At 38.0% G+C, this 12362-nt stretch overlaps 1 protein-coding gene across 1 annotated transcript; it reads right to left on the minus strand.

The window, feature by feature from the left end:
- Window positions 1-1842: 1842 nt before the first annotated feature.
- LOC136221779 (protein NRT1/ PTR FAMILY 2.6-like) lies at window positions 1843-7401 on the minus strand. The gene is made up of 4 exons (XM_066009209.1): window positions 7287-7401; window positions 6983-7200; window positions 3078-3601; window positions 1843-3001 (listed from the first exon to the last, which is right to left on the minus strand). Exons 1-4 carry the CDS (start codon window positions 7351-7353, stop codon window positions 2182-2184), a joined length of 1629 nt encoding a protein of 542 aa, XP_065865281.1. The 5' UTR covers window positions 7354-7401; the 3' UTR covers window positions 1843-2181.
- Between the last annotated feature and the right edge of the window lie 4961 nt (window positions 7402-12362).

Genomic DNA, 12362 nt, shown 5'->3' on the forward strand with positions numbered 1-12362 from the left:
TCTTCCCGCCTGTTTTTCAAGGCCAAGAAGTTGCCTAATTTAACGAAAACCCCTCTAAAACCCTAGCCTAGATTCCTGCCATGTCTTCCACTGTTACTCTGCAGCAACTTCTCGATTTTCACTCTATCGACCGTCAACTTTATGCTCGATTGGTGCTTCATTTAGGCTTGGATTCGAATCTAGCGCAGCAAGTTGTTGCCTTTTGGTATTGGCTTGAAAGAAAAGGCTATAGACACTGTATTATGATTATGCTACAACTTCCTAATCAATCGCTCTATGGTTTAGCTATGGAGGCTAAAACTTGTCTCAATTGTTTGAATATCGAACAGTCTGTTGCAGATTCTTTTGATCCTAATCTGACTTTTCCATTAATGCTTTCCCTTGTTAGTCAAGATTTCTCTATCGCTCAATTGTATAAAGATAGAGAAAGAGCTCTTACTGTGATGAGAGATTTTTTGAATAATGTGTGTGCAAAGATATTTAACGATATAATCCCAATAAATCTGTCGCCTAATCCGTTTCAGGTTTTACCTGTAACGGTTAATGGTTTTCCAGTTCAATCTTCAGAGGCTAGTAATTTTGTTCAAATTCCATTTGTGTTGGCTAATGGTGTTGAAGTTCCGGCTAATACGTTTCACCCTCAATCTTTGTCGACTTATGTGATTCAGTCACAACCTTTGGCTCATGATCAAGCTTTTGTGGCTAATGGGGTTCCACTTGTACATGTGGCGGCTAACGGATTTCAATTTCAAGATTCAGTATCTAATGGGGCTCAATTTGCACCTATGATGGCTAATGGAGTTCAAGTTAATCATAACAGAACAAATTCACAGACGGTGACTCGTGGAAAAGATGTTATGCCTAATGAAACTCAAAATATGCATAATTTTACAGAATATGACAGAACATTGTTCGTTACCTTCTCTAGGTGCCATTCATCTATCTCGAAACCTGAACTTAGAGACCTTATAACAAGGTATAACAATTGAGTATGTTTCAGTGTTGTTCATATTATTACATTCGTTGCTACCTTGTGTTTAATTTTGGGTATTGTGTTGAGTCCATCCATATTGATGTTGCACCGCGCCCATTGTTTGCTCTTGTTGTTCTTAAATCTGCTTCAGCGTTGGCTAGAATTCTAGGAGACAAGGGTTTAGTGAAACTAAGGATTAGTGGGAAAGATGTTTGGATTAGACAATACACACAGAAACAGGATCAAAACCATTTCTAGCTATTCAGCAGAAGGTAAATAGTAGCAGCAATGGTCTAATGCAGTTCAAGTTATATAAGGTTATACATGAATTATATATTTTGTAAAGTCGCACAAGCCAATACCGATATTTTCTTTCGATCATATTGATGATACAAGTAGGCAGAACAATCTCTTTTTGATTTGCATATATACACATATATACTCTATTCTGTTTGCTGTATCAATTTGATATCTTGAAAGAACTAGAATTGAAAGGTTGATCTTTGAATAAAGCTGTCCTGATGGAAGGCAAATAACTGCAGATTAACGCGTAAATGAAATTAAGAGTCTCGCAACAACGAATTGACACATCCTAGCCTGCATTTGTTGATATTATTGTGCATGTTGTAGTGTTTTGAATTAGATCAGTTACTGGTGTGCTTAGATAACATAACATGTTAATCACAACATTTGGGGATGTTTTCCAGTGGGTTCTCAAATTCTTGATAGTATAATATTACTTGCACAAACCATTAGACCGAGACTGAGACTTTACGACGGGTCTGGTCTACTTTTGTGACATTGACTTAAACAATAGCGGCAACAACCTGCTTCTATTTGTGACGTATGAGTCAGTTTCTGCAAAATGATTGAAGAAAGCAAGAGAGTTCATGCTTTAAAAATGTTGGCTGAGTAAGAATTCGGAGAATTCTCGAGCTGCTTAAGACTGAATAATCTTTTTAGACAACAATAAAGCTAAAAATTAACAGAGTCCTTGAAAACCCCTCAACTAATGGAAACACTACCAAAATAGAACCCAATACACTTTATCTAGCTTAGGAAACTGTAAATTCTTGGTAACAGAAAGCAATTTGTCAATGACAACTTCATAACCCGTAGTAGCTGCATATTTAATGCCGAGCCTGAGACTAGCGCCATGCCACCTAAATGGCGGGCACATATGATAAACTGAATGCTGCAGCTGGGATTCAGTTAGCCGAATCCGAACAAATTTCATGCACAGCCTTTTCATCATTCTGCTTGTAGTTAAAGAACATAGCACAACAAAGAAAGTAACCATAGTTTACTATTCCTAGAGCTGCTAATGTCCAATACACATTATCCAACCTTCCATGATTAATATTATCCGGTAACCAATCGGTATTGTCTTGAATGATATCGATGAAAGATGTGCTTAAATAGTAAGCAATCCCAACAACCAAAGAAGTGAGAGCAGTCGCTGTACTACGCAAAGAGGCTGGAAATTCTTGGTAGTACAAAGCAGCTTGTCCTGGAAAATTAAATGCTTCCCCAATTCCAATCACTATCAACTGAGGAAATAGCCATACTGCCGACATTACATCCTTATCATTGTTCATTCCAAGCCTTCTTTTCTCCACCAGAGCTGCTACAGCCATGCTCAATGCTGTTACCAAATGTCCAATCCCAACTCTTTGGAGAGGTGTTGGCAATTTTCGCATCACTTTTCTCCACAACCAAGGGAAAAGCGAGTCAATTAAGGTTAGACAAATAGATGAACTAATTAGTCCCACTACTACAATAGTTACTGCTGGGATTTTGAGATGGCCTAAGCGACGGTTCATGACTAGAGATTGCAGGATGGTTAAGCTGCCTTGGAGTAGTCCTACTTCAACACCTACTATTATACTGCTTGACCATATTGGGAATAGTCTTATAAATGCCTTGAAATCTTCTACTTGTTGTACTGTGCATAGTCTCCATGGTTTTGCAATTGATCCATCTGGTCTTTTGTCTCCTTCTGTTTCAATTGTTGCTTTGTTCAAGAATCTGTACGTTTTGTTGCAAGTTTAATCATTTAAGCAATAGGAACATCATCACACTTATCCAATCAATTAAGACATACCTGAAAGTGTTGGTTAATTGGGGAGGCAATTGGTGTTGATCTGGGGTAGCACTAGCATCACTAGGCATCTTCATCTTCATCTTCCGAATAGAAGCAACTACTACTTGAGCTAAGCCAGTGAAAGGACTTCCTTTTGGCTTATGATGGATGTAAAATTTGTTACCAGCAAGGAAAACAACTAGAGCTATAAAACAAGCTCCCAAACATATCCCAAACCCAAGTCCCCAACTAATGTGATCTTGTATATACACAAGGCCTGTGAAAGCTACCACAGCAAAAAAGTAAAACCCAAAGAAAAACCAGTTGAAATAACTAGCTTGATCTTTTGGTTTATCAAATTGGCTTGCTCCCATTGATGCTAATACAAATCTAGATATTCCAAAACCAATACAACCCAGTACTAAATTTCCATATAATACTGCATACTGAAATTCTGATGGACTTTCGCAAATGCTTAATCCGATTTGGCATGGTTTTGGCCTTAATGAATCAATTACTGAAGTTAAGGTCATGAGCAGTGTCGCCTGCATCCAAGTTAAGTATGTCAAATTCTCACAACTATAAAAGAAGATAACTCGACTGACATGGCACGATAATATAGAGAATAATTGTTGTCTTTTCTTATGATTTTAAGTGTAAGAACAATAACGAATATTCAAGAAAAGAGACAACTGTTTATTTGAAAATAAACATGTCTTTTCATGTAAAGCCATTGAAGAAATATGTCTTTATCATTAACAATGGGAACCTCACCTTTCATATTGCTTTGCAATCAAAGGTTTCATTGGCATTTTTTATACAGCTTTTTGGGACATTATTTGGAAGGATGCAAGCAAAGTGGTAATTGAGCTCTTCAGGATATGTTTTATCTCACCAGGTTTAAATTTGAATATGATGATCCTTATTCCTATCTCATAAGGCGCCATTGAGATTGAGAATTTTCAGACTTTTGTTACGAGCAATTTCAACTTCAAATTGATTTCTAAAATTTTAGCTCACATGTGGTAGCATATGTTGCATCTAAAATAGTTTCTAAGTATCAATTTGGTTTTGTTAAAGGGCGTAGTTTCTAGGCAACATGACCCTAAAAATAGATATCATGAAGGCTTGTGATACTTTAGATCAGGACTTTGTTCTTATAGTTTTGGAAGCATTTGGTTTCTCCTTGAAGTTCAAGGATTGATCCTTAATATTTTATCTTCTTCACGAATTTTCGTTCTTGTTGGGAGTCCTCAAGAGTATTTTTCTTGTTCAAGAGGAGTTCACGAAGGTGACCCTATTTATCCATAGCTTTTCGGCCTAGCTAATGATTTCTTGAGTCATTGGTTGATGCATCTTGTTAGTAGTAACTCCATTAGCCAGATGACATACTCTTGGGAGCGATAATTTCCCTTACATCTTCTTTATGCTGACGATATTCTCTTATTCTATAAAGCGAGCACTAGAAACATGTATGCGATAACTAAGGCTTTTTATCTCCTATGGGCAAATTTGGGGTCAAGCAGTGAATTGGGCGAAGTTTGGCATTTCCCTTCGCTCGTGTCAGTTTGCATAGGGCTCATATGATCTCTAGACTCTCTCTTCCCATGAATTATCTAGGCGTTCCTTTGTTTGATGGTGCACCAAGGGAAATTTTTTCCAGCCGTTAGTGGACAAAAATTTGTCTCGTTTTTCTAGCTAGAAGGGTTGTCATCTTTCGATGGCGGGTGGTTTGGTGCTTATAAAGTCAATTTCGGCTAGCCCCTTTATTCATTCTTTTATTATCTAGAAGTGTCATGCTAGCATCCTTCACCGTCTCACCCGTTGTATTTGGAATTTTCTTTGGACCGGTTCAATCGATAAAAAAGAAGCATGTCGTGGTCCATTGGTTGGGGTGTTGGGGGGCCTCGGTGACACCAAGGCTTCCTAAGATGCCAATTCTAATGAGCATAAATGGCATTGACCTCCGCAAGGTTAGCTGGAAGTTAATACATAGGGCGCTGCCATGGATTTGCCATGGATTTCACGGGTTGGCGTGGCGGCATCTTCAAGAATGTTCAGGGCTTTGCTAAGGGTGCTTTCGCTTTCCCTATTGTTTCTACTAATGCTCGCATGGAGGAGCTGTAAGCAGCGGTTCATGCAATTTCTGTTGCGTGAGCTAATCAATACTAGAAACTTTTTGAATATACGAAAATATTCCGTTAGTAATTTTGACAAAATTCCATCTGAAATGCTATCGATCATGACGTCTGACGGATTTTTGTGATGGAATAAAAATTCCATCGGAATATGGAATGCTACCGCGATGTTATTGACAGATTTGACTGACAAAATTTGGTTCGGTCAGCATACTAACAGAATATCAGATGGATATTGTTTGTTAGCAATTCCATACACCCGTCAGAATGTTTTCTTTTGCTTATTAATATATTTTTTACATTTTTACTGAAAACCATATTAATTTACTTAAATATTCTTTTTATAGATAGATCTATGAAAATAAATATATCTATCTGATATGAGCTTTTAATTATTTTTTATTTATCAAATCTACATTAAATATAAAATAATTAAAAAAGTATATATTTGGGGTTAAGTTTAATTTTTCAGATATAATAATAAAATTAATATAATAGTGATAAAATACAAAGTACAAACAGGGTATGACTAAAGCTAATGTTATTTAAATATTTTAAAGCCGGTGAGTTGAAAGGTTATGTTTTCAAATTTCATGAATCTAATTTTATTTTACCTTATTTTATAAATTTATTTATTTGAATTTTATTTTCTATAAAATTATAATATATTGTTTCTTTTTCATAAAAAAAAGATAAGGTGTAAAAATACTCCTAACGTTTACAGCCATTAGTTTACCCTTAACATCTAAAATGATGCAATTTTATCCCTAACGTTGATAGCTAAGAGCAATTTTACCTCTAACTTTGGCAAGTTGGATCAATTTCAGATATTTTGTTCCTTATTCTGCACCAACACGTCTGTTGATTTTAAAAAAAAATTTTTTTTTTTTTATTTAATAATAGAATTGAAGATTAGTATTTTAAAATTCGGTGAAATATTTGAATTTTTTTTTGTCTAACTCGTACAAAATACAAAATATATTTTTTATATATATTTTTTCACGTTAATCATATGTTTGTGATCTATTATTAATGAGTGATAAAATGACGCAAATGTTAATAGTAGATGACAAGATTCATGACCGAGAAAAAAAATTGATGAATTATTCTCAAATTAGCCTAATTTGTTAACGTTAGGGGTAAAATTACACTTGGCTGCTCACGTTATGGATAAAATAGCATTATTTTAAACGTTAGAGGTAAAATTGCTCTTGACTTTAAACGTTAGAAGTATTTTTCACCTTATCCCTAAAAAAATATCAAATAACTTTCATTCTAAATTAAATTTTAATTTATAATTAAAAATAAGAAAATGTAAAGATATTATCATTTTTAAGAAATCATCATTGAACTTATTTAAAACTAAATTATCTACTTTTTTTTTTACATTTAATTTTTTAGCCAACACATAAAAACGACGAAGCTTTATTGTGTTACATACTAAAATTTGTTTGTCTAGCCCCGACGGACTAGACTTTGAAAAATTACTCTCAACCATAGAGCTAATAATTAGTTTCACTAGCAGCACAGAACGTACTTGTACGGAAGGCACGGACTCCGTGAACATCCCGCGCCCCCTCGACCCGTGGCTAGTCTCTCTCGTCCAAAATATTGAAACTTTGAAAAGAAGGTCGAAGATTGTGTCCGGGATCTGGTAATATAAGCCTAGCCCGATGGTAATCTAAGCCTAGCCCTCTCAGGTATGATGAATTCCTAACTCCGACACTTAATGTATTATTATTTATTAGTATTTTTGTAACAAAGGAAGACAGAAGTAGAGTTGTTTACCAGCAAAGCGAAGCAAGAAGATATGGCGACGACAGTGAAAGAGCCCAAGAAAGAATCAGCAATAATGGCTCCAACAATAGGAGAAAAGTTGACTCCTGCATAAACCTTATTCACAACCTGAGAAGCATCAACACTTTTCACATTGAATTTTACAATTAGATATACTATCAAGTTTGCCAAATATCCTCCATTTGCTAGAGTCAAGCATGACATTGTTCCTGAATAAATAAATAAATAAATAATAAATCAAACTCAATCTCAGACATATGTAATTAAGGATTCAGAAACAAAAAAACAAAAGTACCTATGATGAAAGGGAAGGTGATCCAATTCCCTTTTCTTTTTCTGTTCATTTCTACTTCTGTATTCATTTTGCTTTTATTTTCTCTACTTATTCTAGTTTCTTTTTCTTATATTTATATATGTGTATATAGCATGCTCATGCTCAATAGGTTGTCCTACCAAAAATCACTTACAACTAATGTATTTCATTATTGAAATAAAGAACATGATTTATATAATATTTTTTACATCATTTTAATCGGTGGCAAGATAAAAAGAATAAAAAATTGATTTATACAAAATTATTAATTTACTTTAATTATGAGTTATTAAAGTTACATATTAGTATATTAATATATTTCTATTTCGGACAGAAATTGGACATGCATTATCTTCAATTATTCATTTAAGGAAAGTAATCATGCTGGTGACTAACCAATTTTGTATACTATATTTGAATTCTCCAAAACTAACAAAATTTGTCGATCTCTATCCCATCTCTCTTTTTCACATTATGAATCCTAGCAGTATCAATAATGGTTGTTTCTTGCCTTCTTGGATGAAATTGGACGTGCTAAAAAGTTTATGGAAAATTTAATGGTAGAAAATCTAATGGAAAATAAGATGCCAAAAATAAAAGAAATTCGATAAAAATAAAATATACTCGGAAAAGTAAATTCTATTGCTGGAAAGAGAAGCTAGTTATAAATGAAGCGTATAATAATTATGAAAACATAAATTTGTTGAAGTTGATTTTATTAGAGATATTATTTATCCTATCTGTATATTCAAAATAGTTAGCTCCTAAATTATAGGATTAGACTTTCACAACAATGTGAATTGCTTCATGTATATATTGGTTTCACATATCAATAACAATTACGCAATTACACAAACTCTTATATGGTATCAGAGACCAAACCCTAACCCTAATCTCTCTCTCTCTCCTCACCGATCTTCCTCCCACCCCAATAATTTTTTTGCGCTGTCGGCAACCTTCCCCTTCCATAGCCGCCGCAATGACTTCCGCCACCTCTAACACCGGCCCCGCCAATACCAACAGTTTGGCCACTTTAACAGCCAACACCGAAACATCAGTCACCACTCATCCATCCCTCACTGTCTCCAATATATCCACTTTCATCAAAATAACCCTAGATATGGAAAAAGGTCACTATCCGACCTGGACTGCCCTATTCAAACTTCATGCCAAAGCATATCTCGTGCTCGATCATATCATTCCCAATCCCACCGCTGACGACTCCGCCTCCTCTCTGAAACAAACAAACCCTGCTCTATGGTCTCGTATTGATGCTGTCGTCCTTCAATGGATTTACAGTACTATCTCTTTGGATTTACTTCACACCATTATTGAAATTGTCTCTACCGTAGCCACAGCCTGGAGTCGGCTGCAAGATATATTTTCTGATAACAAACATTCTCGGGCACTGTTCCTTCAACAAGAGTTCTCAAAGATCAAGTTGGCTGACTTTTCTGATATATCCTCATACTGTCAACATCTCAAATCCCTCTCTGATCAGCTAGCCAATGTCGACTGTCACGTCACCAACGATCAAATGGTTTTGCAGCTTATATCTGGTCTCACATATGCTTATGACACTGTAGGCACCCAAATTCGACATGGAGATCCTCTCCCCACCTTTCAAAAGGCCCGGTCCATGTTGATTCTTGAAGAGACAGCCCGCATCCGTAAGAACAGCCCTCCTCAGGAATCACTCTCTCTCACCATGGCACCTACCGACCCAGCTTCATCCTCATTTCCATCGCCCCGGCCTGCAAATTAGAATTATCGCCCCGCTCAATATCACCGCGGAGGCAGAAACGGCAGCCGCAATGGCCGCGGACGTGGGGGTCGCTACAACAACCGATCGCCGATAGGGCAGAATTATCGGCAACCAACACTCCCGCCTTGGGCGACACAGCAACCGTGGGCCACCCCACCGTGCCCGATTCTGACGAACCAATGGCCAAATCAGAACTATTCAGGCCGGCACTCTCCCAATTCCGGAATCCTCGGCCCGCGTCCGCCTACGCAGTAAGCACACCTGACTGTCATAAATCCATCCTATGCACCCACGGATATCGCCGAAGCAATGCATACTATGCAAATCACACCACCTCCCGAGCAGTGGCATATGGACACCGGAGCAACGTCCCACATGACAGCTCACAAAGGTACGCTCACTTCTTATTTTAATTCGAGCCTCAATGGTAATATTATTGTTGGTAATGGTCAATGTGTACCTATTTGTGGTTCCGGAAATGCATCTCTAGTCACTAAACATCGTCCATTGAAATTGAACAATGTTCTGCATGCTCCTAGGCTTATTAAAAATCTGATTTCTGTTCGTCAATTTACTGTTGATAATAAAGTTTCTATGGAATTTGATCCGTTGGGTTTCTCTGTGAAGGATTTACAGACGGGGACACCTATCATGAGATGTAATAGTTTCGGGGATCTCTATCCAGTCATTTCTCATCCGTCCATCCCTTTTTCGTCTCCTTCTGCTCTTACTGCTTTGTCGCCTGAAATCTGGCACAACCGTCTGGGTCATCCAGGGTCTCCAATTTTGAACAATCTCCTCAATAAAAATTTGCTTTCTTGTAATAGGAATAAGATTGTTTCTGTTTGCTCTTCATGTGTTAATGGAAAATAAGTTAAATTACCGTTTCAGTCCTCGTACAATTTTACTTGCATGCCCTTTTATTTAATACATAGTGACATTTGGACCTCACCAACACTGAGTTCCAGTGGTTACCGTTACTATGTGATTTTTCTTGACAATTACACTAATTTTTTATGGACTTTTTCGTTAGCTCAAAAATCACAGGTCTATTCTGTCTTTCTCACTTTTCGATCCTATATTCGCACTCAATTTGAACGCGACATTAAAACTTTTCAGTGTGATAATGGAGGTGAATTCAATAATACATCTTTTCGTCAGTTTTGTGATACTAATGGAATGCAATTCCGATTTTCATGTCCATACACATCCTCCCAAAACGGAAAATCCGAACGCACTATCCGCACCATAAATAACATCATGTGCACGGTCATGAATCACGCATCTATCCCATTCCGATTTTCGCACCATGCCTTGGAACTTGCCACCTATTTGCTCAACATTTATCCACACAAAATCTTAGGCTATAATTCACCCACCAAAATTCTATATCAACGTGAACCAAGCTACAATCATCTCCGTGTTTTCGGTTGTCTTTGCTTTCCTCTCGTTCCCTCTCCGTCTAGACATAAGCTAGAGCCTCGGTCATACCCCTGTGTCTTTTTGGGTTATCCATCGAATCATCGTGGATACAAGTGTTATGACATGTCTAAACAAATAATAATCATTTGTCGTCACGTTGTCTTTGATGAATCGAAATTCCCCTTCTCCTCGGCACAGCCTGACCAAAATTCCATCTCTACCATTTCTAATCCGGCCGACGGCCTTCTCCCACCACCGCCCATTATTGTGTTATTTTCATCCGTCTCCTCGGGTTCGCCCGTCCCCTCAAACAGTCCATCATCCTCTGTCCGTATTAGTCCTGTCTGTGTCGTCTCCCCTTGTCCGTCTCCGCCATCCAGTATCGCGTCTGTCTCTGCGATTAATTCTCCATCATCACAATCAAACACCTCCTCACCCGTTGTCTCTCCGTCAGTCCGTCTGTCATCACCGTGTTCTTCCCCTAATGTTCATACGTCCCCATCCGCAACGTTTAGCTCAACCCCTGCTGTTGTGTCTCCTTCGAACACGACAGATTCCGTATCACCCACCAACGCTCACCCAATGGTCACCTGTGCGCAGCACGGCATATACAAACCTAGACGAATGTTAAATTTATCTACCTCAGCACTATCTCCTCCTTCTCCTATTCCCAAAACACCAATACTTGCATTACGTGATTCAAATTGGACACATGCCATGACTGATGAATTTGAGGCTCTTATTCAAAATAAGACATGGGTCCTTGTACCCCATCCTAAAAATGCTAATGTTATTCGTAGTTGGTGGATTTTCAGGCACAAAACAAAGTCGGATGGGTCATTTGAACGGTACAAAGCTCGGTTGGTTGGAAATGGTTCAGGACAATTAGCAGGTATTGACTGTGGAGAAACCTTCAGTCCGGTGGTTAAACCTGCAACAATCCGGGCTATTCTGAGCATTGCATTGTCTAAAAATTGGAGCATTCGAAAACTGGATGTGAAAAATGCCTTTCTCCATGGCGATTTACATGAAACAGTTTATATGCATCAGCCTTTGGGATTCCGTGATAAACAGCATCCTGATCATGTATGTCTGCTTAAGAAATCTCTGTATGGACTTAAACAAGCTTCGCGGGCCTGGTATCAGCGTTTTGCCACCTTTGTGACATCAATAGGCTTCATTAACAACGCATGTGACCACTCACTGTTTGTCTATCAGAAAGGACCCGACACAGTATATCTCTTGCTCTATGTTGATGATATAGTTCTTGTTACTTCATCTGACACTCTTCAGGCTTCTATCATTGCACAATTGGGCTCCGAATTTGCCATGAAAGATTTGGGTCCTCTGCATTACTTTCTCGGGATCTCTGTTACTCAGTCACCTGGCTCTCTATTTCTCTCTCAGAAGAAATATGCATCAGAAATCATAGCCAAAGCTGGTCTTAGCTCATGCAATCCTGCAGCTACACCTGTTGATACAAAACAAAAAAATTGAGTATATCTTCTGGCTCCTCATATCACGATCCCACAGAATACAGACGACTAGCAGGTGCTCTTTAATATCTAACTCTTACTCGCCCAGATATATCCTATGCAGTTCAACAAGTGTGTCTGTTTATGCATGAGCCCAAGACCTCCCACATGGCTGCTCTCAAACGGGTCCTCCGATACATTCACGGCACACTCGACTACGGTCTCTATATGAGCTCCTCGTCTCTTGGTCAACTGATCTCATATACCGATGCTGATTGGGCCAGCTGCTCCGACACACGCAGATCCACGTCAGGTTACTGTGTATTCTTGGGCGACAATCTTCTCACATGGTCGGCCAAACGGCAACCTACCTTATCCCACACCAGTGCTGAAGCA

The sequence above is a fragment of the Euphorbia lathyris genome, chromosome 3 (assembly GCF_963576675.1).
Source record: "Euphorbia lathyris chromosome 3, ddEupLath1.1, whole genome shotgun sequence".
Lineage (NCBI taxonomy): Eukaryota > Viridiplantae > Streptophyta > Magnoliopsida > Malpighiales > Euphorbiaceae > Euphorbia > Euphorbia lathyris.

Coding starts and splice junctions, on each gene's coding strand:
- LOC136221779 (XM_066009209.1), bottom strand. CDS start 7,353: ATGAATACAGAAGTAGAAATGAACAGAAAAAGAAAAGGGAATTGGATC. Junction 7,201..7,286: donor CACCTTCCCTTTCATCATAG/GTACTTTTGTTT, acceptor TTATTTATTCAG/GAACAATGTCATGCTTGACT. Junction 3,002..3,077: donor CAATTAACCAACACTTTCAG/GTATGTCTTAAT, acceptor CAAAACGTACAG/ATTCTTGAACAAAGCAACAA.